The following is a 26,940-nucleotide window of genomic DNA, read 5'->3' as shown; positions in this document are numbered from 1 at the left end:
TTATTTCTTCTTCCTCTTAGTTTTAAATAATTTAGCAGGTTCCTTTATTTATTTTTGCGCGAGTTTCCTTTTGTTTCAAAAAACTTTTTAAGCGTCATGAATTACAATTAACGGAGGCTCGGGGAGTGGAATTTGAGATTTTTGGTAACTTCTGCATCGTGCATCGTCTGGTCCTGTTGGGTAGCTGTCACTCCAGTAAAGACAATGAATCCATACATTCATCTTGGTATAGATGGATCTCTATGCAATAAAATAATCAAATAAAATTTCAAAAAAGCATCACTGTGTGTTCAATTTGCTACGTCAATATGACACCAAAGCCTTTTAGATTGTGGTTCAATAATCCAAACGGTGTCATTCTTACTAACACTCTTACTAGCCCTCACACATCATAGATCATTAAATAAAGCGAAATATAATGTTAAATGGGTAAAGTATTGTCGATTACCACCTGCTATTATGGTTATTTTGTTTCTAGTCAAATAATTCCCACTTTGGACAAAACTATACAAAATGTTATTTTTTTTTTAATGCTATCAACCAATCGTTTACACAATTTGAAGAGTAGTGTAGGTTTTAAGTCTGTATATTTCACTAACTACAACCCAGAAACTCACATCAAAGTCTTTGCAGTTGTTATCTGTTATTGGCAAATCGCCAGGTTCGCAAGATGCTTTGGCATCGATCGGCATGGAGAGCTCGTATGTTCCAAATGGGCTTGTGCATTCCTCTGCACCAAGAAGTACGTCATTACAAGAAGAGTCACTCAGGTAGTGACAGCACATCGGCTGAAAGCGATAGTCATTTTCCTCCATACAGAAAAGTGAATCACCTGAATTGAAATAGTAATTGTGACTGATATTAAGTACCGCTTAAGGAAAATACACTTTTTAAAGAAGCAACGTCACAATATTTTTAAATCAATTTAAAAGAAAACACCAAATAAATAATGAAAAGTAAAATTAACCTCGATGGTTACGGCGTAGGATTTTTAAGGGCAGATAACGATCGACATTGAAAACGTGACCATCAAATTCAGTGACGCGTGACTTTTTGAATCAAAAGTCCTACGGGCAGTTGGTGATAGGCTTCCGGCAATTAAAATTTATTATGATCTTATTTTGTAGAAGTTTGCTTTCCGTAGCTGTTAAATTCATCTCGAGCTAGGTCGGCGAAAAAGAAAAAAAAATGGCGGTACATTCTACGGCTAAAGAAAGTTTGCGCTGGAAAGTGATATATTTTCTAGTGAATACTAGTAGTCGTTGATGTCGCAAGACTACACCACGATGAGGTGACATTAGCACGGAAAATTGAATGTTTATTTGGAAATACGCGCACGATGGATTTCTCCTGTACAACCGGGCAGGCTGGACAGCCCATGTTCAATTTCTGGAACGTAGTAAACCGACTATAAACAGGAGCTTATAATGAAATGAGCATGAATAATACAGTTTTTCTTTACTTGGAATTAGCGTAGGCCATGTTTCATCCGGAAGTGTGCAAAAACTAAAATCAACAGTGCACAATCAACAGTTCTGTTGATAAATTTATTAGTGTAACGTCCAAAAACTGTCATTTCGAAAATGTAACCGTCAATCGTGTAAGGTTCCCCCACCCTCACATTGAGATTCTCATTTTTATTGATTTTCACGACCAATTGAATTGACCGCGGTTACACAATTTTTCTTTTCATGCATTTATAATCATTTTTTTTTTTTCGTAAAATGTTAAATCTCCCGTCAGCGAACAACGTGGAAAATCGGTGATAATTGGTATGTTTCCTCTGATAAACTTCATTTTTGTTAAATCAACAATACTCTATGTATTGCTGGCGACTACTTTTTATGTTTTTTATTTTTTTTTTTATTTTGTTTATTTCTCCTTTTTGTTTTTGTTTTTGTTTCGTTTTTGTTTGTTTTCTTTTTGGTCTGTTTTTTAAGCAAGTCCCGAGAGACTAACCACAATGACAATTAAAGCTATGTTTTGATATCAGTAATCTAGAAGGGATTGTACAGTCCTAAATTAAGGAAAATTGAACCATGAAAACGGTAGCCAACCCCATAAAAAGACACGACATTGTACATAATCAAAAATATATATTGTATACGCAGAGGCTTATATAGCTACTTACTGCTGCCCTTCTTTTTCTCTTCGTTACATTTAGAGGTATTTGTTATTGCGAAACGGTTGAATTCAAATTTCCTCAACGAGGCCAATGGCAAACGGAATTCCTTTGTGTCTCCACTTGCATCTCTAAAGAAAGAACCTCCCATGTGTCGCAATTTCAAATAAACCTTGGCTGGCAAGTTGTTGTCATTTTCACTTTCATCACCATAGAGCTCAACATACATCTACAACGTAAGAAAAAATACAATCGGGTAAATCTTTATTTTTTCGTATTTTTGTTTATCATAACTACTAGCAAGGACAACTTTCATGCAGGTAAAAGTGAGCCTGGTGTTGACGCTTGTCCATGTAAGAAAACAGTTCACGCTACAATAGCGTTTGTTGTGAGTAATGACCTAGTACATGGAGAATCACGATCAAAGAAACAAAGCGCAATAATAACAAAATTAATTGCCAGCTAAACTGAGTTAAATATTAATTGTAAAATGCTAAATTCCAAGATGGCGGACAAAACTTGTAACCGGACCATTTCTCTCTGAAATTTTATTATTGCTTTACATTTCTTTCATCTTGAAGCATTCTCTTATAAAAGGAATTAAGTTTTACAATTTTTAGCATATGTTTTGAAATACATTAAATTAAAGAATTTTAACATGGCGTCCATGGTGGCGGATCCAAGATGGCGGCTATATCAACATGAATACGTCATAATGACGTCAGTGCTGTTGCAAAACCAAAGTTTTATCACAGAAAAAAATCTGTTGTGGCACGCTGCTGTTCACAGTTTGTGGACATGTTTCCGAGTTTAAAAAAAAATATTCAACCATAAAATATAGGAGTTTTCTTTATTAAAATGCCCAAAGGCAAATTTTTTAAAACATAGCTGTGAAAATCCGTTTGGAAACGATTAACTTAGTGTTTACGTGACGCTTATGTCAAAATGCTGCCAGAACAATTTTAGGAAAAGTTGCAAAGTTTGGAGGACATAGCTTTCATCGTTTTAAAGTAACATATCTTCCAAGTTGGGGCGGGCCTCAAAGGCAATCCCCCGCCCCCCTTCTCCCCTTTAGGGATAAAGCTATCCGTGTTTTGATCAACCACGTATAGGCGATATTTCTAGTTATACAGTATATAACACTCCAATATGTTCTGACCTTTAAAAGGCGAACATTATAGCATGTGTCGCAGCTTTGGGAGAGTTTAAAAGTAAAACTCGTGTTGCCTTTATTATGTAGCTGGTCAAACATCTGAAACGACAAAGGATATGAAAAAATTGTAAGACATAACTTATAGTTAACATTTACATGATTGTAGTTCTGTTGCGGTTAGTTCAGTCGACCACACCTCTCCTTTTTTTCCTAAAGACCGACAGATTTAAGAGTTTAAACGGGAAACAGTGTTGACAACCAGAAAGCCAGTGTGTAATATCAAAAAAAGCATAGTTAACTTTCACGTTGTACTTCACCTATCAATTATATATGAGGCACGTGTTGCATACCATTACTGATATAGCAATTGATGAAGTGTTGTAGTACTGATCTATCAGAGTATAAGGACTGGAAAATGCTAATACAAGAAACCATTACCATTGCCATATGTTGTAAGAATATACACATTTTAATGGTTTCTTGTATAGCGCATTTCCCAAATGTGCTTCACAATTAAAGTCACGGCATGAGACCCGACATCAACAAATCAGGAATCTTTGGCAGCCTGTTTCCGTCCATATATATGAACCCACTCCACCACCCTACCCAGTACGTTAGTCAAAAGTCAGACCACAATGCCATGAACTTCGCCCCCTACTCTTCACGATAAGTGTGTGGGTTCTTTCACGTCCGCTGCTGATAATAACGCTTACGATTCTGATACTCCTGATAGTAAAATGCATACTGATGTTTTAAACCGTGTTTAAATAAAGTTTTGTTGTTGTAGTTGTTGTTGTTGATGTATACTAACCGCTGCGTTTTTAATATTGTCAAAAGACCACTTGTGCGTATTGGTGGAGTACCGAAACTTAGTAAAGCATTTCTGTCCTTCATTTTCCAGACTTTCGATTTTTTCCAGAGCTTTGGTCAACTGAAAAACTCCCTGTAGGCTGCCAGTGCCCTGAGCAGCTTCAATTGCAGTTCTCTCAAATTTGACCAATTTCTCATCAACATTCCATAGCGTACGAAACTCAAATCCTTTGTAGAACTGGTAGAGATGCTCGGTAAAACTAGTTTCCATTTGTCCATAAGATGTCAGAAGATCATCCAGAAACGTCTGTTGTATGTTGTAAGCAATAGGAGAATCTGAAAATAGTACAGAAATTGTTACCCATGCATAATAATCGTTTTGCTTTGGCCTGAGAGGCTAAGAGCCCATGTTACACAAGTTCCGTTTCCGGACCAGGAAGCGTGTCCGTGTGGTGTACATGCTGCATTTTTTTTATTTGTTTAAATGCTTGTTTTCGCTGGCCTTGAGTTCAACGTTAAGCACAAATTAAACAAATGCACAAGAAGAACGAACACATTTATTTCTTTTTATACTGACCATGTTAGGACAGCATATGGAGAATGAGTGTGCTCATTCTTCTTACAGGCTTATGCTGTGTTTTGGGCTATGCTTGTGATTGGATTAAGGCATGTGTGTTTATCTCGCGAAAATAAATTTTTAAAGGCTGGCTGATTTTATGAAAAGAAAAAAAAGGAAAAAAATACATAGGAATTAATCAGCTTAGTTTCATTACTGGTAGCGTTTACACAAAAATGTAACAAAATAAACTGATATATTCGTATTCTGAGGCATTTTGAGGCCATTTGAAAGAATAAATTTCATGCATGCAGTTTATTAACTGCTATTTGACTTTTTCTTTTTGTTATGACAACCTTATTGCAATTAGTTGTATTTAGTCAACGATTATAATTTTCTATTTTGTTTTTTTTTTCACTTTCACGCACACACACAAAAATTTTTTTTTTTTTTTTTTTTTTATTCATTCATTTGAAAATACACACAAAAAATACCAATTACAACCTATTACAAAATACTTTACAATTCACAATACAGTGCAACATAAAAATAATAAAAGCGGTAATCTACACAAAAAACACAAAAGAATGAGAGCTTATACATTCTTCTTACTAATCGTCTAGTTCATTTTACATTAAAAATGCGCAAACTCATTATAAGACGAGTTTTTACACTCCACTCTAAACAATAATACCTCTCGTCCTTCTCCATTCTCTCATCCTCCTTATCTCTCCTTACATTACTCTCGCCTCAACCCCTCTGTTCCACCCTCGTCCATCTCCAACTTCTCTCCCTCCTCTCCTCGAGTAGTGTTATCACTTCTTGAAGAGAACGATCTTTTGTATACCCAAAACCTTATCCTCTCCCTGCCACCTAATCATTTTACTCGTTATTCTAAATTCCTCTACTGTCCCCCACAACTCATTCTACCGCCTTCCCCTAATCTAGATCCACCAGTCTATTCTCCTCCTTCGTCGGTCCTCCTCTCTTTCTCTTTCGTCGCGCCTCCTCCGTCCCCCTGCGCTGGCGCGCTGCTTCTCCTCCGCGCCCTCTCCCTCTCCGTAGGGCGGAGCTGTCCCGGGCTGCCCTTCGGTTCTCTCCGGTGGCGTCAGGGCGCTCGTCGCGTCGGGGCTTTGGTCCTTTTCCTCTTGTCTGCTCCGGGCGGGTCGCGTGTCTCGTGTGTCTCGCCCCCTGCGGGCTCTCTCCCTCCGGACCGCGCGTCCGCCCGCTCTTCGGGCGCCGGCCCCCCCCGCCCCGGCGCCCCTCTCCTTCCCCCCGCCCTCCCTCCTCCCGCTCCCGACGCTGGCCCGCCCCCCTTGTCTGGGCGGGCGCCGCGACAGCTGGTCCGCCGGGCGGCCTCTCGTGGTGCGCGCCGGGCCGCCTTGGGCTCCTCCACATCGAGAGGCGTCGGCGGCCCGGGCTGATCTGGGGCGGGGGGGCCCGTCGGCCCCTCGCACCCCCGCCGGCGGGCGTCGGGGCCTCCCTCTCGCGCCGCCGAACACTCCGAACGAGTGAATCAAGGCCCCCTTCCATCTTACTCACTCCTCTACAACGGCCCGGTCACTCTCTGCCTCCGAGTCTTGCCTCTCGGCTGGAGACGGCGTCCTGCTCAGAGTCGTGCTCTCGTCGTGGCGCGCACTGTTCGGCCAACTTTCCTGTCGTGCATACTTGCTTTTGCCTTATGGCAACAACTTCGCTCCCCCGCTCTTCTAGGTTGGTCCTTCTCACGGCTACCGCGTGACTCTCTCACGGCCTGGGTCGTCCGTCTCGGGTCCACGGATCTGTTCTCTTGCCATCCTCGGGCGCTCGGTGATCGCCGACTTGTCGACTCTGTTCGCGGCCTTGAGCATCAATGTCGCAGAATTTCGTCTTGGCTTTTTTGTCCTTATGATCGCATTCACCGACCCTCTCCATCATCGCCTTCGTCTGACGTTTGGCTCCGCTTCTCTTCTTTGGAGGTCTTGTCATCCATTTAACGGACGTTTCGCTTCGTACCTCTCATCAGTGGAGCCTCGTGCGCCTCGTGTTCTTCTGGTTCTCCGGCTGGTGACTTAAGCACAGATTTCGGCGAAGTTTTGGCCAAAGAAAGAGGGATGGCTCCCGCTCAAAAACAACCGTCCTCGTGGACGTCCGCCTCTCACAAACACAAAAAAAATAATGTACAGAAGATATATATTTTTTAATGATACTGTTATATAATAAAAAAAAGCAATGCCTACCACCAGTTTCACCAAGGGTTTGTATTGCCTTTGATGTCTCTTCCAAGTTAGGGATATCAAAGTTATGCCCACCAATTTGATTGTCTAGGTCAATGACCTTTGCAATAAGATCAATCCTTGCTGCGCCAGCAATGAAGAACCGCTGAATTTGCTCTTCGAACTTTGCCTTATTTCGAGGTAGTGACCTCTCTTCCAGCATGCAAACCAGGTCCGCTGCAAGCCCTTCCTTGTTCATTTCCAGGTTAGCCTTTGGAGTAAGTATAAAACACTTCATGCGTCTATTTTTATGGCCTCCGTAATTTAATAATCATTAACTAGAGCAAAACGCCTTTCTGCAACCGACACCAAACGGCTAGACTACAAATCAATATCAAAAGATAATGAAAATCGTAGATTTGGTCATTCATTTCTATGTTTTGTAAGATAATTTAATTCCTTCAAAAACTGGCTAATGTTCTCTCTTTTGAAAAAAGCTTTTGTTTATTTATATTTTTTTTCATCCTTATTTCCTCACTTATTTGAACCTGTACCTTAACCCTATTCAGACCGGACTTTTTTGGATCTTTTCCAGAATATTTAAGCAATCACAATGAAACTTACAGGATATATAGTATGCCCGAAAATCTAACTTCTGGTGTACGTCACGTGGGTTAACGACGTCACATCACGTGACAATTACATTATAATGTCAAAAAAGCCGCCATCTTGGATCCGCGATCTTGGATTTTGAATTTTTTTCAAAACGTCAGAAAACCGCCAAAAATTACTGCAAAGTACTCAAAATCAATAAAACTGTTCTTAAAATCCGTAAAATGGTGAAAATAATTGCATTAAAGTTAACTTTCATTAATAGAAACACGAAATTTACAAATTTGGGAAAACATGCTTGTCAAAATGCCGCTGCCATGGTGACGTCAAGTTCCTGACACAGCAACCTATCCCGGTCTGGATAGGGTTAATTAACTGTTTTTGTTTATCAGTTCAGTACTATTCATTCGTACTATGAAACAATGTACTCCTTAACCAGTAAAAATTAAAAATGAACAATGGCGTTTTATTTAGTTAGTCGACGATTGCTACAAACAACCTTAAAAACTTTCATCATCTTGATGCTATCTTCAGACAATGTTATGAACAACGAAATGCTGTTATAATACGTCTCAATAAATTTCCAACAGTCCAACTTTACAAGAGCTACTACAAACTTTAACGAACCAAACACATTTCACAGATTTTCACTAATTTCTTGGCCTGCAAGCTGGTTAAAAAAATGTTTTCCCTTTACCCCCTACTCAGTGTTGTTTAGGAAGCTTGCAATTCACCAGTCTTTGTTTTCAAACCACGACTTCGTTGGCAGCATTAAAATTGATAGGGGGGGGGGGGGGGGGGGTTGAATTAATGAGCTGTGGTACTATAACTAGTCGAAAATAGCAAGGTGTTTCAACAGATTCGTCCGAGATTGGAGTTGTTTCCCGATATTAGGAAGGCGAGTAAAAGTGCATTAGTGAGGGTGTCGTATTACCTGCATCACTTCTGGTACAGATTCAACGGCCATCTTGTCAAAATCAAGATCACTGGAATCCTCTAGGACTGCGTACTCCTTACCAAATGTCAACCATTTTTCGATTTTGTCGAGATTGTCCTGGAGGGTACCAGTGTTACACTTTGTGGCAAAATTTCCGGCCACTTCTAGAGCGGCACCAATAGAGGCAGATGGATCTTTTCCTGCAATGCCACTGAAGAATCCAGTGAACCCTTGAAGTATTGCAAAGAGATCCTGTCGGTTGAACTGCGAAGCTTGGTATACATCAGGCAGCTGAGCGATTATTTCTTCCAGGGAGCTCTTCATACTTACTTCTAACTCTTTGATACTCTTTAATTGAAAAACAAAAAAAGATAAAAAAATTAGGAGGAAAGTGGAAAATAACAGATTAATATATCTAGTAAAGCTTTTAAATGATGTTAAGTATATGTTAAGTCAACAATATCGTGTACAGGTGACCAAACTAAATATTTCAGCTTCACTTCAGCTGAACAAATGGACGTCAGCTTTTAATGCGTCTGTCTTATTATTGATGATAACTTGCGTCGAAGTGTCGACAATGACAATGTTATAACGGAATTTATCATCACTAAGAAGACAGATGCATAAAGCAAACTGATGTTTTTTTTTTTTAATAACAATAGGTAAAAAAGGTCAAATGCACAGTTGAATAAAATGAAAACACAAGAAAACTTAAAAAAAAATCTGAATTTTATTAAAACTGACGCTTCCCTTGCATTCACATTGGCTCCTGGTAACAATCAATAAAATCTCATTGACTAAAAGGCTGATAGTTTGCCAGCACTCGCTAATTACGCCAATACTTTACATGAATTAAAATTCTATGTGTCTGTACTGTTAATGACAATAAACAAAATAGCCAATCAGCGGGCAAGAATTCACTCAGTAATTGTAAGATTCACTTTCGCAAACTTTTTATCAAAGTACAATACTGTGAGAATAAACACAGAGGTCATTGATTCATTTGAATAAAAATGTAAATGTCTACAATATGTGTTGTAAGTGCTTCCCAGTCCAAGGAGTAGGTTTCATTATCTTAAATAATTAACTCACAAGCCGAAATGGAGTTAAAAGTAGGGTTCCGTGACTCGCTGATTTTCATGATCTGTTTTGGTTCTAAATTGTGCTTTTTTATGATTCCGGATCATTTCCTCTTTCTTTTAGTGAGTATTATTAAATTAAGCGATTTTTTTTTTTGGTAGATAGGAAAGGAAGAAAGGACGGAAGGAAGGAATGCAAATTTTCCGGATACTTAACCAGCCTTAGATTCTAACAAAGGATGAGAAACCGTTTTTTTTTTTCCTGTGGTCTCGACTCCCTTGAACATTATTTGCACTTATACACTGACTTTTTTAGATTAAATTTCATTTGATTTTTTTTTTTATTATTTTTGTTTTTGTTTTACATAACGGAGAAAACTTACTGAAACATAAGCCCCTTTCTCGCTTATTGCGATTCGTCTGGCTTCCACGAGTCTCTCTATCTCTTTGTCGACTTGAATCTTTGCTGCTCCTGGAAGCGCCTGCATCACTTGTCTAAGACCATCCTGCCGTTCAACTGAAGCCTGTATTCCATTGTAAGCATCTTCATACGCTTTAGCGTGATCTTTAACATTTTCCACTTGTTCCTTGAAAGATTCCCATTTCATAAGAGGGGCAAACAATTCATTCCTCCCAAACCTGTCAAATCCCTTTTTGTTCAGGAAGCCTAGCCTCCGTTTCGCAACTAAGGTGAACACAAACAAGATATACATTACATTACAGTCGTTATTTGCTATTGTTTTAATATTCCCCAATGACAACTAAAATAGTAACTAAGCAGGCTACATAAAAAAAAAAATCATTTATTCAATGGAATCTGGCATATATTTTCGTTTTCTAGGTCAATTCCTTGAACTTTTTGGCAGAAATTGTCCGCCATGCAAGTAGACTAAATAATTTATTCTAAACAAGATACTGTTATTCTTTTTCTGTCCTGCGAAGAAAAAAATAAAAACAAGCAACCAAAGAAACAAAACAAAACATCGCCCAGCATTTCACGACATACATGTATCCGATAACTTTTACCAGTGGTAAATCTAATAAGCATATAAGGTATAAGTATTATCTCCAAAGGCGAATTCAAGAATGAAAGATTCTGATTGGTGGGGTAGCTCGGTTCATGAAGCTATATTTACCGCGCTAGGCGGTGAATATAGCATTTAAAGGCGGAGCTCCCATTTTTTTAATTATTATTACTTTTTTTTTGTTATTGGGAAGTCGGTACATAAAATTATGTTATTTTTCTTTATCAAAAAGGAAACACTGGCCAACAACACTGTTAGCGAGCAGTCTGGGCATAAAATAAGGCATACAGTCCGGGCTTCAAAAAGGGTCGAACAGTATTTTAAGATCGAATTATGCGGCAAAAGGGGTTATTATATAACTAAGGCATAGGGAAAACGAGTTAAAATGAGCTATGGTTAGAGATACATTCTACAGCAGGGTGGTTTAGCTACTTTGTAGCAAAAATAATTAAAAAAATATTCTATGAGCTCGCGTTGGATACGAGGTGGTAAAAAGCCAACGAGGCGCGAAGCGCCGAGTTGGCTATAACGACTCGTATCCAACAAGGGCGAATGGAATAATTGTTTTATTAAATTCTTCTTTAAGTTTAAATCGACTGGACATTTCATTTTGATGTAAACGAAGTGATAGTATAAGGAGGCGGGGAAATTTGTGGCGCGGTGTTCACTTCTTGAGTTGAATGAAACACACGAAGAAAGCAAGCGATAGAGTATTTTCCCAAGATTTTCCTCGAACAATCTCCTCTAAAGTAGTCTATATATCCTTGAAATTGTGACAACAGTTAAGATTTACGGGAAGATCCGAAGCAAAAGCTTTTCTAGAAGCTAGACATTTGTGCAAGTCGTACGAAGGAAGTGTTTACATTGTACTTGTTTACGGCTCCACGGCTGTCATCAAGACTGCTATATCGTTTGAAGCAAAATTGAGCTCAAAGTGGAACAGGTTAATTGAAGTATAAAAGGACAAGACCAAGATTGAAAGGTAACAAACTTTACAGAAGTGCTGAGCTTAATTTTATGACGTTCACTGAATGAAACTGTGTCCGTTTGCCGTTCTTTCTTAAATTATTTGCTGCTTTTCTACTTTATTATTATTAATTAAACTTTTCGCATCAATCCTTTTGTTTTGCGTAGTTTATTTTACTAGGGCATTTCTGTGGTTTTTGTAGGCACCGCTGATTATTTCTTCTTCATAAGGCTCGCTAAATTTGACGTTTTTAACCATTTTTTTTTGATGGAACTATCGCTTCCCGCAAAAAAAATTTTACGCTGAGCGGCACTTGCCGCACTCATTTTCCATAAAAGGTCAAACATAGGTATATATGCTGATAACCGGCATTCAGTGAACCAATCAGAAAGCTAGAAATGCAATATCCAAAGGTTGAGGATTTAATAATAGAGGATAATACATGGATGCGCAGGTGGTCCAGGGGTATTTTCCCCTTACAAATTTTGAAAAAAAAAAAAAAGTTATTGAAGTCCACATTTCCTGCATTCTGAGAGTCATTTTAAACCTTACTCCCCAATCAGGTGAAACTCTGTGGCCTTTGTGCCCCCCCCCCCCCCCCCCTCCGCCCCGCCTACGGCACTCCCAGTGTTGGCAATTCATTAACAGCAGCAGTATTTCAACATCTAGATGAAGTCACTAGGAGTATTTCTACTTCCACTGAATGGGATGCTTATCTATTACCCTCCCCACTACAGCATTAAATTTGCCAGTACCCATTTATACACCTGGATGGAGGGAGGCACTGTGATAGTTAAGTGTCTTGACCAAGAACACAGTGCATATCTTTTATATTTAACCTTTCTACTGTTTGGTGAAACAAAATTCTATGAGTAAACATAGCTACTTTCAAAACTTCTATTTAGAAGTGGACATGGACTCTTTATACAGGCACATGTAGTTTTTGTAACATGCTGTGAGCATTCTTGGCTCTACACATAACTACAACTACTATTTTCAAAGTACCAGCAAACAAATTACTTTGAATTCATTCATTTCATTCACACCTTGTAAAATTCATTTCCAATACATATGTATTCAACTCTTGCGAGGGTTGTAAATGGGGGGGGGGGGGGGGGGGGATAGATCACGTTTCATGGAAAATGAAACGATGATTTAACAATTCACAAACAAAAGGTACCAGATATCTATCTTTTTCGTAGTGTTTGTTTTGTTCCATTTCATTGCTTAAACTTGAGTGTATTAAAATTCCGATTTCAATCGATGTATTAAACATGTGTACACGTATGCAAAAGAGCACTTGTGTTTGTTCTTCTTTTCACCTCTTAATATTATATTTAAGCAATTCGTCGAGGGGATTATTCAACAATAATCACTGAGCCTGAGGCGAATAATTGTTAAATAGTACGCGCACAATAAAGGGAAAACGTAATAAAATGAAAATGTATATGGAACGGATTCAATGCTTAATTGTTGATGTTCATGATTGATATTTAACGTTTTGTTGTGGGACGTGTATGTACACACCAATGGTCATTTAAGAGAATAAACCTACCCTTTCTTAATTCAGATGCATCCGATCTTCCTTCAGTTAAAGAAACTGTAAAGTTGAACACTGCTTCGGCGTGTGTAATCTTGTTTGCCCATACAAGATCTTCACCATACCTCGTCATTAACTTTATCGAAGCCAACGGATATTGATCTTTAGCGCTGCGACTAAGGTCGAATTTTTGAAGATAAGAGTTGTCCAATTGACCGTCTGAGCCAGGACTTACCAAAGCTAAGAAATAAGAAAACGAAACTTTGTAATTTATTATTGTTTGTCAAAAGGAAGGTTGAATGAACTTTGTCACTGACACACATCTTGATTACTTGACTCAGGACCTGTTTATATGGAGAAGAGTTGGCTCGGTATGGAGGGTTACCCTCCATACCGAGCCACCCTGGGCGAGAGAGCTTTTCATACGTTTCTTTATAAATAGCTGCGAGCTGTTTATATGAGAAATTGCAAAGTTGGCTCGGGGGGCAGGGTGATCCTGGGTAGAGGGTAACTCGCTTTGAAGGTAGGGTGACCCTGGGGAGCGAGCCAACTTTTTTTCCATATAAACAGTTTGGTTATTTTTGCCACCCCTACCAGGGACAAGTTGACACATACCGAGCATGCTCAAATGCTGCAATCGGCCAAAACAACCTCGAAGTCGGCAGTACATTTGTCCAAAATGGTCTTCGTCAATGTTTCAGCATTCCTGATTTTAGAAAAGGCCGCCATAATAGCTATTTTAAATAACTCTCGCCAGTCTTTTGAACCGACAGGGCCAAGTTTTGGCTCGGTAAACAGGGACAACTTTCTCATGTAAACGCTCGGTAAAAGATAGCGCGGGGAGAGGGTAACCCTCCTACCAGGGAAAACTCTTCTCCATATAAACAGGCCCTCAGATTTCCGCAGATCAGTAGTTTTCATTATACATCACCGCACCCTAATTTGGTCGATATGGATAACAGAATAAGCCAATTTAAAGTTACAGGTTGTTGACCGGTAAAGACCACATAGGACACAAAACTCCTGAGGAGTATAGTTAAGCATGCATTAATATTGTCTTGTTTTGGTAAGAAAACATGTGAAGTGCATGGACGGTGATGTGTAAAATGAGTTAAAAGAGGACTGCTGTGCAATACTAAACTTTGTCCATCGCTTCCTCTTCTTCCTTGTTGTCCACGAGCCGCCTCAGCTGTCTGTCCATTGGCTATACAGCTTCCGGAGGAGGTTTCACGACCGCCGCTGCTTTGAAATCGGCAATTGATGCCACGGCCGCCTCGTCCTCCCTGACCCCCTAATTGAAAAAAAAAAAAATAGACAAATAGACAAATAAAAATAAAAAAAAAAGATGAATAATACTGTTATAACTCACTCACTTACTCCCTCACACACTCGGTCAAGCTTTTGATAACGTATGGCAGTCTGGGTTGATTTATAGGTTGCAACTTTACGGTATCACAGGCAATGTAATGTAACAATATAATGTAATGTCATTTATTTACCCACGTGACACGGAAGAGCTCAGGAGCTCGTAAAGACGTGTTCGTGCATACAAGATCAAATTGGAATTTGGAGTGTTGGTTTTTGTGAAGGGAGGAAAACCGGAGAACCCGGAGAAAAACCCTCGGAACAAGAACGAGAACCAACAACAAACCCAACCCACATATGGCAGCGGGCCGGAATCGAACCCGGGCCACATTGGTGGGAGGCGAGCGCTCTCACCACTGCGCCATTTCAATGGAACGAGAGATAGGAATGCTATAAACGAACACATAGCGCTACCAAACGTTTATAATAGCATTAAGAATTTATAGACTCATTAAGAATGCTCTAGAGACTTTTGTCGCACTCAAAAAGTTCATTTAGTTTTTATCACACTTTCGTTACATATTTTAACAGGACGCAGTTGAACATTTGCATTTTTATCTTGCTGAAGAAGGCAACAGTAGTGGCCGAAACGTCCAAAACAATATTTTCAGCGAGTGCCAACTTCTTAATTCGTTTTTTTTACAAAATTAATAACAGATCTGTTTTCATGCAACAAAGGCATAAGGCAAGGTGATGGATTAAGTCCTGTTCTGTTTCCTTTGTTTATGAATGATTTACCAGATTATTTTATAGTTAACAAATGCAAAGGGGTAGTATTAAACAATCAATTACTTAATTGCCTAATGTACGTAGATGATCAATTAGTATAGCGATTCTCCAAAAGGATTGCAACAATCACTTGTTGTAATTCATAAATACCCTCAAGAATGGAAGCTAAAAGTAAACACTAAAAGATCTATCATCATTCTATTTAGTGGTAAGGGTCAGAACAAAAACCAAATAGATTTTAAATACGGAAATGAAACTTTAAATATTGTTGACAAACAAATATATCTAAGCATAGAAATGACATCTTCTGGTCATCGCACTTATGCAAGAGAAATAATCAGCAAAAAGGCTACCAAAGTTATTTCTATCATTTAACGATTTCTTGCCAACATTGATTCATCAGCAATTATGATACTAATTGAACTTTTTGATGTCCTTGTTAAGCCCATGCTATTGTATGGTTGTGAAAATTTAATATGGGGACCCAAACGTTTATCATACAAAACACGTTTCGATAAAAGTACAATTGAACAAGTTCACACCCAGTTTTGCAAACAAGCATTGAATGTACCATGGTATGTTGAAACTTAGCATGTAGAGCAGGGCTTGGGCGATACCCTTTTGCAACAGACATAAAAAGCGTCTATCTTCTGCTTTTTTCAAAGATTAAAACTAAAAATATCCAATCCTTTATTAAATGAAGCATTTTTTTACGCCCAAAAACATGGTGAATTTGTTAGTTTTCTAAATAGTGATAAAATATTAGGAATTTTCTCCGATGATGACATATCAGCTCTACAACCGGCATCGCAAAAGACGCAAGGAAATCTTGCATTGTGTTCACCATCGAGCTGATAATACAGCAGAAAACGAGGAGGAAGACAAAGAGAAGAGAACGACGACACGACATTTAGAAGAGCTCTTGTATTTACACGTACGTGTCCCCATTTTTCGTTCTCAAAGATATTTTTTTATTATTTTTTTTTTTTAATAAAAGTATAATGCATTCACTTTTAAACCCAAGGCAGCTTAGTTTACCTTCTCCCCCAGCTCCGTTACTAGCCGCTGCACCTCCCGTTCCGCGACATGTTGTCAGATCCATCTTTCCTCGCACTCTTCTGACGTTGATTGTTTGGTGTCCAGCATTACCACCATTTCCTGTTTTCGAATAAATTTCCTTTATTATTAAAAACTAGCAATGATATATTGAAATTCCTGAGTTTTGATTGGTTAACAGGCAATGGTTAATGAGCTCATACTCCATTGACCACAAATATGGTAGCCGATACGCGTCAACGAAAACAGCTGGGGAGCTCAAATACTGCAATTCTTTGGGCGTCTTTAATACAACAATTATTCTACTCGCGCTTGTTGGATATGAGATCGTTATAGCCAACGAGGCGCGTAGCGCCAAGTTGGCTATCTACCATCTCATATCCAACGCGCGCTCGTGGAATAATTGTTAAGTATAACATTTTAAATTAAGGTAATTTCAATGATTTATTTTCACCGGCGGCTCTGAGCCAATCAGAACTGCAAACAATAACAATCCGCGATGTTTTATTTCTCTGGCTGAAATGAGACTTAGTCTGAGCAAAGACAGACCATATTTATGCCAGTGGACAACAATCCCATTGTTACAGTAAATGGCCATATAACCTAACAAAAACGGCGGAGTTCGGGATACATGCCATACATAAAGATATATCTTTCTTTTCTAATAATTTCAACAGTGACTCAAAAAACCTCCTTAAGCGCTCGTTGAGGCTAGAGATCTGTTAGAATTGTCAGTGTATTATGTTTCCTTTTTTGTGTGCATCTTATAATGAAGGCTAACATAACGAGCAAGAATATTTTAACGTCAGTTAAATTTCGATTTTTTCCATATTAGTTTCCATCGCGAGCTACTTCATTCCAATTCTAAGGATACCAAAATAGCCTATTAATATTAACCTAGCAAACACCCCGCTGCGACTTTTAGTGTTATTTAACAATGACATGTTAAAGAACCTGAATTCCCAGCATAACCGCCGTCTCCACCAGCCCCTCCTTGTACACCCGTTGCTCCCGAAATATGAGATACTTTGCAACCATAGGTTCTTCCAAACATGGTTTTCTTGGCATTCGCACTACAGTCTGCCCCTGTCTTGTCAGCTTTCTGTTCATAGAAAAGTAAAAACACAAAAATCTCCATTTGTTGATGAAAAATGTCAAAAGCGTATTCGATTAAACAATCTTTTGTGAATAAATATTAAATTCTGTACCTTGCCTAAGCTGTCATCACCTGGATGGCCATTAGCGCCGTTTTGCCCCGGCCATCCATTTCCACCACTTGATGTAATGGCCATGTATCCTGCTGCCTTATCCGCAAATATTTTCACTTTTACGATGGAAAAAGAAGAAGCAATGTTAACAACAATAACTATAGGTAGAAATTAACCTTAAGTGTAACTCGCTGAAAAGAACTGCGGTAAGAGTAAAAAGAAGCCTCTTCCCAAATACATTGCCAGAATATTGTCGAAATGTTTAGACGTTTAGTACACTCAGGCACAATTGATGCCACGTTGTAAAGGGGCACATAAGTCGCTATTTTATTGGCCAAGCCAATTATCATTGTTTAGGTTCGTTTTTTTAAACAGATCCCTTTAAATCAGAAAGTGAACCATATCGCGGGACGCATCGAAACCATAGCTAAGTGTAATGACCACATTAAACATTGTATTGTATTGTATTGTATTGTATTGTATTGTATTGTATTGTATTGTATTGTATTGTATTGTATTGTATTGTATTGTATTGTATAATTATAAAATTGAACGACGTTTCGGAGTTGTCATTTATGACACCAATTTCAAGTTCAAACATGAAAAGGAAAAAAACTGTTAGTAAAAGGTCGCTAAAGAAAAACATAAATTATCAAAATGCAATGTCACGCAAAAAAACCCTACCTATTTTAACAACAACACCCTACCTATTGGTCCATGCACTCCATGCTTTCCGTCATCTCCATCGGTCCCAGGAGCCAGGGTCCGGAAACTTTGTGGCAAACTCGGTGCACTGACATCCAATCGACTTCCTTTTAAAAAGGACACTTGACGGCTGTACATTGTCAACTTTTTAATGCCGCGCATTTTGATGTCACCCTAATCAGTGATAATAGTAATAGCAAGCACGCCTTTGTTCAACTTATATTTAACAATTACTCGCTGATGGCGAAGTGATTATTGTTGAATAATTAGTGATCATTCAACAATAATCACTGAGCCTGAGGTGAATAATTGTTTTAGTATAATTTTCAAAGGTGAATATCAAAAACTGCAAAATAACAATAGAAAACACGAAAACAACAAACCGAAGTGATCGCTTGCATACGTGTAAACCAGTTTAATTCATCGATTGAAATCATAATTTACACTCAATTTTTAGCAATAAAACGGAACAAAACAAACACTACGAAAAAGATAGATATCCGGTACCTTTGTTTAATAGTTGGTGGCTTCTGAGCAATTGTGTGATGAATCCTCTCAAAATTACTAGCTCCAGTGGGAAGAGAACTAAATAATGTTTTGACAGTCGATCTGACTGAGTACATGGCCGTGTGCGATCTCCAAAACCACCATGTTTACGATCAAATCTAATGCCTTGAAAAAAAATACCATCTCTTGAAATATTTTCGGTCTAAAAGCCTTGGTAGTAAATTTGCCGAAAGTTCCCAATGTTTCAAATATCCAGGATTTAGAGTGATTTCTTTTAAATGAGAGAAATTTTCATTCAGCAAATGCCGCCATGTTCACTGCCCTCGATGGCAAACGGTGGTAAACGTGGCCTGGATGGCAAACGTGGCAGATGCAATATTCACCGCCTAGCGCGGTGAATATTGCGACATAGTCCGAGCTTCTCGACCAATCAGAATTGAATTCACCTCTGGAAACTATACTAAAACCTTGGAATAAGTTCATTGGCTGAAAAATAAAATGCGACTGACCATAAGATAAGCGTGAACTATCGTTCTTCACTTTGCCGAGTGCCCTCCGGGCATGTCCGCAGCTTTAATTTTGTAATTATAAATATATGCTACTGTACGAAAGCAAATTAAATACCTAAGATGATACAAGTTACTAAGGATTTCAATTTCATGCAAAGGCGAATGTTTGGCAAGAATTGAAGCATTGCCATTGCTGGGTTTATCGAGTACATTTTCGTTACTCGACAATAAGGTAAATGGTAGTTAGGTGTATGAATGAGAATTGTAAGCAAGATATGAAACAAAAATGATAATAACGGCATCAAACAATGGGGATTTTCTTTTTATCCAGACGACACTAGACAAGGCCGCTTTGGAATTATAGTTGGTATCCCAAAGTCTTAATTTCATCCGAGTAATTTTGGCAACCTACCCTAACATATATGCTGTCTGCCAGGATTTCAAGCTCGATGTTATTGGGCTGCTCCTGAGAATCGTCAAAGTTAACATTCTTCTTTGCTTTGAGATGCTGTTGAACATAATCCATATGAACTTTTCGGCCAGTTACTTGATAACGATCTGTTGGCACGGAGCCAAGAAATACATAAGTTAACAAAATATTTAAAAAACGAAGTACACAATTAATTAACCTTACTGGCATAAAGCTTATTTACCCTTTCTGACTGACAGTGGCATTATATCCATTTTTCGCCACTTTGAAACTTCTGGATAAATTAAAACAAGGAACGCTCCAAATTTGAAGAATGAAAATGAATCACAATATAATCGACTCAATGCTTAATTAATAAATTTTCCATACATTTCTATTTTAAATTGGTACATATTTTACCCATTTATTTATTATTAGCCTGTTTGTAATTATCACTGTAAAGGTCCACATCAGCATGGTGCTGCCTGTATTAGACGTTTTACGTACATATGTATGTATGTATGTATGCATGCATGCATGCATGCATGTATGTATGTATGTATGTATGTATGTATGTATGTATGTATGTATGTATGTATGTATGTATGTATGTATGTATGTATGTATGTATGTATGTATGTATGTATGTATGTATGTATGTATGTATGTATGTATGTATGTATGTATGTATGTATGTATGTATGTATGTATGTATGTATGTATGTATGTATGTATGTATGTATGTATGTATGTATGTATGTATGTATGTATGTATGTATGTATGTATGTATGTATGTATGTATGTATGTATGTATGTATGTATGTATGTATGTATGTATGTATGTATGTATGGGCAGTCTAAGTGGCAGGGGAAGACGAGCACTCATATAGAAATCGACAGACAGAGCAATCAAAATCATTGAAAGGCTAGTTAGCTCACCTGCCGGAATGCAGCCGAAAAATTCCGCCCTCATGGAGATATGGTCGTGCCATTCTGTTGGTTTTATTTTCACTTTTCGGGCTGTAATTGGTTGCAAAAGGACATGAGTGACAACGCCGTTTCGATTGGTGTTTCCTACAAAAACCTGTAGGTAGAGAACATGCGTAGGCTCCATTAGGATCTGATTACATAAAGCGGGCTGGCCCAGATTGTCGGACCGGCTCAGTTTGCCGAGATGACTTCCATCCCAGTAGTATATGAGCCGAGTCACTCCGCGATAGACAGGATTTGTACAGAACACAAGTTAAATTAAGCAACAATGGTTTTGAAGCGAAGGAAAATGGGGTGATGTTGGCGATCTTTTTCCAAAAAAAAAATGTGTTTTTTTTTTACCTACACTGCTTTGACATTGAATCCCCTTTAGAAGAACGGATATCGTTTTCTTTTTGGTAGGCAGTATTCTCGAGGAGAAATTTGACTCCGGCTTTTTAAGCCAGCCAGGCTGGCCGCTGGATGAGATTACATGGGAAATGTTCAGCCTGGCTAGCTAGAATCAAGACATTGCGTTACCAGGATATCTGAGCTATCCGGGTTGGCCTGATTGTTATGTAATTGTTGATTTTTGTTGCGTTTAACAGACGTGCCGAGATATTGGCATTAGGTCCTTATGAAAAATACGAGTACAATTCTAACATTAATTCGGTCCAAAAGATAGCTTGTCAAGAAGTCTCATTAAAAAGGCGGCTAACATACCCATTTCCACCCAAATTGGTTATATCAAGCACCAAAAAAGAGGAAAAGGGTGGGTTTGTTTCTTCTCCCTAGTTCTTTCCGCCTCGCTTGCTTCTTCCTTCGTTAAGTCCAGGTACGTTGTTTTGCTGACTATCCGCTTTGCGGCACGTTTTCTCCTACGGTGAACACTTTGCGCATACATCTGAACATATTTCTAGGTCGCCGCCTTGCTTGTGTTTTGTCGTGCATCTCTTCGACATGATCTGGTACAACAGAAGTTATTGAATTAAAACGGTTCTTTCCCGGTTGTGCAGTTCGCATCATTCGCTGCGGTCAGTGTCTCAGAAAAATCGCTCTTTTTCTGACGATTGTTCCCGGGCTCCTGTCCCTCCCCGACTTAACTTCCTCAGCTAAATACTTTCTGTCGGCGTAAATAAATTTCTAATGAACTTAATAGTCTTTATAACAGCATATTTTCTAATACCTTATCGACGCCATTCTCTTGATATGTCTTGAATGCCGAAGAGCCATCTACAGAGTAAGAAAGTTTGTATTTCTTGACCCACTGGTCGTAGTCTTGTCGACCCTGGGTCTGGAACTTTGTGATATTAACATTTCGCCAAAAATCTACTTGAAGATACGGATCATAGTCGTTGGTTTCAGCTGACCAGGCACCTTTTCTTCCCCTCGCAGCCACAAAGTTGAGCCTGGCATTTTCTGGACCATGGTTTTTACTGTACTGGGAAGATGCGGTCATTTGTTGATCTGTTACCAGACCGCTCTCCAAGCCAAGGGCGTCTTCGCCAGTGCATTCTGGTAATTAAAAAAAATAAATAAATACAAATAAACAAGTGAGTTAGAGGCGAATTCGACCGGGAAAAGATTAATCATTGCTGCAATGGTATACTTGAAGCGACATTTGCATGAGACATGAACTGGAACATTTCTTCAAAAATAATATTTTTTTTGGAAATTATCTCCTTCCAAAGCAAACAGAGAGCAGGAAGCAAATTCTAAACAAATACGATATCAGTTTAGAACCATTTCGTTGATTTTCTCGGTGTCTAGTGTCAAAGTAAAGTTTTCTTAAGTAAGCGAGCTGTTCCTTACCAAGCGTTTTTTTTTTTTTATATATATGACAGAGTAACCCCAGGGGGGGGGGGGGGTACTCCGGTTTGTTAATGACGGGGATGATCGAATGATTTTTTTGGGTTTGAAATTTTCGATTCCGGGATTTTTTTGGGTTGGAAAATTTGGCAAGTATTTTTTTTTTGGGTGACTTTATTTAGATAGAGGATTTTTTGGGTATTAAAACGAACTAAAGGGCCTTGGCGTATTAATGGTATCATGAATAAACAAAACTAGTGTTCTTTGTGTTATGTCATTGCCCCACCTGGCAATTTAGGGGTAATTTGACAAGGGATTTTTTGGGGGGGTTATTTTTGGTCCAGGGATTTTTTTGGGTAATGTCGGAAGACTTGGGTTTTTTTGGGTCCTGAGTTTTGCCTCCATTCGATCATCCCCGTCATTTACGAGCCGGAGTACCCCCCCCCCCCCCTGGGAGAGTAACCAGGGCCCGACGCCGTGGAAACCCTATGGTCGACTACCTAAACGAAGCCTAAGTTAGGCCTAGTTTAAGACTGAATCAAGGTTAAGACAACGACAGCATACGCCATGGCTAGCTGCACACACCTAAAATATTTTCTTAGAACGCGTACGTCAATGAGCTGGTGCTTACTACGGATACGCTTAGACGTCGTCTAACAAGTATTGTCATTATTTCAGGGCCACTAAAATCTCTTCCAATTGTTTTTTTTTCTTTAATAAAGGGCTGCAAGCTTCATGGGGTTTAGACCTTTGTGATAAATATGAGTAAGAGAACTATGAGAATCAGTGAAAATACGTTTAAATGTCTTATAAGCAAAGTCAGGAGAAGGTCTAACTTGCTATTTTTTAATTGTTAGTCCACGGGTACACGTCCACGCCTGGTCGTGGCTTAACATAAACTTGCAAGCTAACACTTGTTTCGCAGACTAAACTTCACTTAACTAATCAACCTATGTTGTTACCTTGCAAACACATAAACCTAGCACTAGGGTTGCCATTCGTCCTTGAAAACAGGGTATCAGTACAATTTAAAATTATCGTTGTAATATATTCTATTCCAGATATTTATCACTCAAGACAAAACGTTACCTTGCCCGAAGGAGACAATCGAAGGCGTTTCAAACCATTTCACTGGAACGTATTCGATGTCTTCAGTGAAAGACTCGTCTCCTTCTCGTAAATGTTTGCATCCATCTTTTATAAAATAACAGATAAAAACACAAATCATTGCGATATCTCATCATTTCACTGCACTTAGTATAGTACACAGATTTAACAATTAATTGGCCGAGAATCAGTGATCCTGGACTGCTTCACAAACCGAACTTCTCGACCTGTCAGAATGATCCAGATTCACCTCTGGAAATTACATCTACGATATTGCATAGATAGTCATATTGTTAAGTCAGTTATTTAATTCGGGGGGGGGGGAAAAAAAAAAAAAAAATATAATACCAACCCCATTTTTTTTCCCCAACCCACCAAAAAATTTAATATATCAAATCCTATGCCATGGAATCATTACTCTTTGCTTTTATGCAGTTTAAGATCATTTGGATATTACCTTTTATTATAACAAAATATGATGTCATTAATGACGACATTTGTTTAAAATATGAGCTGAAATATATTTTATTAATATTTCCACCATTATTGGATGGATGATAACAAACTCTGGCTAGAGCAACCTGTCTGATAAGATTCTTGTTTCTGAAAAAAACTTTAATTGTCATTAGCAACAACAATATTTAAAATAGCCGCCATCTTGGATTCGCCATTATAATTTTTTTTTTAGTTCAATTCATTTCATTAACTATCCTAAAACTAAACGTTAGCGGACTGTAAAAACTTGAATTCCGTATAAAATGCGTCAAGATGGGAAAATATAAGGCAATAATGAAATTAGGAAGATAAATTTTCGGGTCATTAATTTAGTCAGCCATCTTGGACTGTAACATTTTAAAATTGATATTTGACCCAAATTAGTATTATTAGTGGTATTATGTTGTATATTGTTGCTAAAAAGGTATAAAAATATAAATTTCATCATAAAAGACAAAAAAAAAACACAAAATGCAATTTTGTAAAATATAGCTGTTGAAAACCGGCTGCTATGGAAACGGAAAAGGCACAAAGTCAAATTGTTGCCAATTGAATTGTAAGATAATTACGTCACCACGTTCTGTGGTTATAGCTTTAGTCGTTTTGAAGTTTCACATCTTCAAAATGCGTGCGGTACTCAAAAAGTTATTCTGGGTCCTAAAGGCTTTTTTGCGCAGTTTCCGTACTCTGTCATGTCATTGAGCACTTTAAGATACATACTACTGCGAGACGTAGACGCTACTACGGCCTCCGGAAGTAAATCAAAATGATAATGCGCATGTCAATCAGTCACCTCCAGTCGTAACATGAAATCAAACAACGTGGCGCTGAAGCTTTTGCAGAATCAGAGTGTCAGCACAGACCGAAATACATTGACAACTAACTCATGAAAACATAAAAGCATTAAAAAAGGAACGACGTTACGACGTTTGGATGAAAAGAAACAAGAGATCGAGGAGAGTTTTTTAACACGAGTGTCACCAGAAAGTGCAGTTATGTTGTCCCATCACCTTCAACAGGCACAAGTACATGCATTCCAAACCGCTAAACGTCAACAAGTTGAGAAATTTGATTTTCTTCGTAAGAAACAGCAGAATTTACGGGCTATGGACACTGACGGAAACACAACAGCAAAGGAAAGATGGGTTTTAAACCTATCAGAACGTGTGTTGACTAACACAGAGACCACGATTCTTCAGAAAGGTTTGAATTTCGCCGTAACTCCGAAAGAAATTCCTGTAATCGAGATTATTACAGCCACCAAACAAGCGTGCTATCTAATGCCAAACAAGAACAAAGCAGATCGTCTCAGGGGAAATGTAGCGAACATCTTGAAACCTGTCAAGCCACTTATGCGGCTAACATCTCTTCAGAGGAACGTAGATCCTTATCTGATCTCCGAAAAGATAATAAGATCATCATCCTACCGGCGGGCAAGGGGGGAATGTGTCAGTTGTTATTGATGCTACAACATATGCAAGCAAAGCACGGGCGCTTTTGAGTGACAATAACACCTACGTCAAACTTAACTCGGATCCCACGCAACGTTTTAAGTCAAAGCCAGTAGCACTTCAAGAGTGGAAAGGATAAGATGACCTTCTACGGGCAGTGGAAAAGTGTACCCAACAGCTGAAGATGTAACGAAATTTTACAGCTGCCGAAAATTCACAAAAATGAAGTGCCCCTCAGACCCATCGTTTCGAGCATTGGAAGCATCACGTATGAAGCGGCCACGTACCTCGCAGTAGTGATCGGTCCACTGACGGGTAAATCAGAACACCATATCAAGAACAGCACTGATTTTGTCCAGAAGATCAAGGACTTAGAAGTACTCCCTTCCCAGAAACTTGTGTCGTTTGATGTCAGCGCGCTGTTTACCAGCATTCCCACTGATGAAGCAGTCCGGGTTATCAGACAGCGCTTGGAACAAGACAACAGCTGACAGGACAGAACCACTCTGAATGTTAACAAACTAACGCAGCTTCTTGAGTTATGCCTGAATAACACCTATTTCATGTACAGTGGATGCTTTTACAAACAGAACAAAGGCACCGCCATAGGGTCTCCTATTTCACCGATAGTTGCCAAGCTGTACATGGAACACTTCGAGAGGTTTGTCCTATCTACGACACCCAACCCACCTGACATCTGGTATCGTTATGTGGATGACACGTTCACTAAAAAGCACGCTGCCAACATCGATAGTTTCACCCAACACATCAACAGCATTAACCCTCACATAAAGTTTACCAGCGAGCAAGAGGAAAACGGTAAACTACCCTTCCTTGACACTTTTGTCCATGTGAACGAGGACGGGAGCACAAAAACAACTGTGTATAGGCAGCCCACCCACACGGATCAATATCTCAAATTCACTTCAAACCACCACCTACATCACAAACGGTCAGTTTTGAGGATCCTCCTACACATAGCCGAACACATTGTTAGCGAGGAGGAAGACAAGGCAAAGGAAGTACGGCACATACAACGTGCTCTAGTCGCAAATGGTTACAAACGCTGAATGTTTAAAGTCTCTTCTAGACCTAGCCCCACAAGTCAGGAGAACAGCACCTCGGAGACAATTAGACCAATCTCCGCAGGCCTGCTTTATGTGTCGGGACTCTCCGAACATCTTAGTAGAGTCTTCAAGGCACAAGAAATCCGCACGTACTACAAGGCTTACGCAGGTGTCTTAGTCCATCCAAACGACAGGACACCAACTGCAAAGAAGACCGGCATCGTATACGACAACACATGCAGCGATTGCCGAAAACATTACATGGACGAGACAGCGAGAACTCTGTAGAAGCGACTGAGTGAACATGAGAAACAACCAACAACTGCGATCCAGGAACACCAGTCTCAGGCCAAAGAACAAATCGACTGGGAAGAAGTCAAGATTCTTGATAAAGATTCGATAGATGTCAAAAGAAAAATGAAGGAGGCCATCCATGTCAGACGTCAACGCCCAACGCTAAACAGGGGGGCTATGATCTTCCCGCCATTTTTGACCATCTGTTTTCACGTGACTAAACAGTTTGCATTCACGAGACAACGTTAGCTCATTTTAATCGC

General features: G+C 39.0%; 2 protein-coding genes across 3 annotated transcripts; one reads left to right on the top strand and one right to left on the bottom strand.

Annotated features, from left to right (window-relative positions):
- Window positions 1–6: 6 nt before the first annotated feature.
- On the bottom strand, window positions 7–23,450 carry LOC144642894 (uncharacterized). Of its 2 annotated transcripts, XM_078501996.1 has the most exons (18): window positions 23,353–23,450; window positions 21,641–21,969; window positions 20,425–20,569; window positions 19,488–19,633; window positions 18,062–18,233; window positions 17,355–17,470; window positions 17,101–17,248; window positions 16,129–16,248; window positions 14,138–14,287; window positions 13,012–13,236; window positions 9,848–10,149; window positions 8,383–8,733; window positions 6,861–7,107; window positions 4,087–4,421; window positions 3,282–3,374; window positions 2,132–2,351; window positions 618–832; window positions 7–240 (listed from the first exon to the last, which is right to left on the bottom strand). In XM_078501996.1, the coding sequence occupies exons 2-18, from the start codon at window positions 21,911–21,913 to the stop codon at window positions 88–90; spliced, it is 3,411 nt and encodes a 1,136-aa protein (XP_078358122.1). In that variant the 5' UTR covers window positions 21,914–21,969; window positions 23,353–23,450; the 3' UTR covers window positions 7–87. The 2 variants fall into 2 exon arrangements, with proteins under 2 accessions (XP_078358122.1, XP_078358123.1); XM_078501997.1 differs by lacking the exons at window positions 19,488–19,633; window positions 20,425–20,569; window positions 21,641–21,969; window positions 23,353–23,450 and adding an exon at window positions 19,028–19,107 and having other exon boundaries at window positions 18,062–18,292.
- A 1,521-nt stretch (window positions 23,451–24,971) lies between these two features.
- LOC144642142 (uncharacterized) lies at window positions 24,972–26,671 on the top strand. Its single transcript, XM_078501134.1, has 4 exons — window positions 24,972–25,313; window positions 25,520–25,771; window positions 25,907–26,268; window positions 26,407–26,671. Exons 1-4 carry the CDS (start codon window positions 24,972–24,974, stop codon window positions 26,669–26,671), a joined length of 1,221 nt encoding a protein of 406 aa, XP_078357260.1.
- Window positions 26,672–26,940: the final 269 nt, after the last annotated feature.

This window comes from Oculina patagonica, chromosome 2, assembly GCF_052425735.1.
Source record: "Oculina patagonica isolate OP01 chromosome 2, crgOcupat, whole genome shotgun sequence".
In the NCBI taxonomy this organism is placed as follows: Eukaryota; Metazoa; Cnidaria; class Anthozoa; order Scleractinia; family Oculinidae; genus Oculina; species Oculina patagonica.
This window is presented reverse-complemented; position numbering and strand designations above follow the sequence as displayed.

Excerpts from the sequence above, each read along its gene's own strand:
- LOC144642894 (XM_078501996.1), bottom strand. The coding sequence starts at position 21,913 with ATGACCGCATCTTCCCAGTACAGTAAAAACCATGGTCCAGAAAATGCC. Across the intron at positions 10,150-13,011 it reads TGCATCTGAATTAAGAAAGG|TTGCGAAACGGAGGCTAGGC; the intron begins GTAGGTTTATTC and ends TGTTCACCTTAG. Across the intron at positions 2,352-3,281 it reads ATAATGTTCGCCTTTTAAAG|ATGTATGTTGAGCTCTATGG; the intron begins GTCAGAACATAT and ends CTTACGTTGTAG.
- LOC144642142 (XM_078501134.1), top strand. The coding sequence starts at position 24,972 with ATGGACACTGACGGAAACACAACAGCAAAGGAAAGATGGGTTTTAAAC. Across the intron at positions 25,772-25,906 it reads CCACTGATGAAGCAGTCCGG|AACAAAGGCACCGCCATAGG; the intron begins GTTATCAGACAG and ends TTTTACAAACAG. Across the intron at positions 26,269-26,406 it reads CACCACCTACATCACAAACG|ACCTAGCCCCACAAGTCAGG; the intron begins GTCAGTTTTGAG and ends AGTCTCTTCTAG.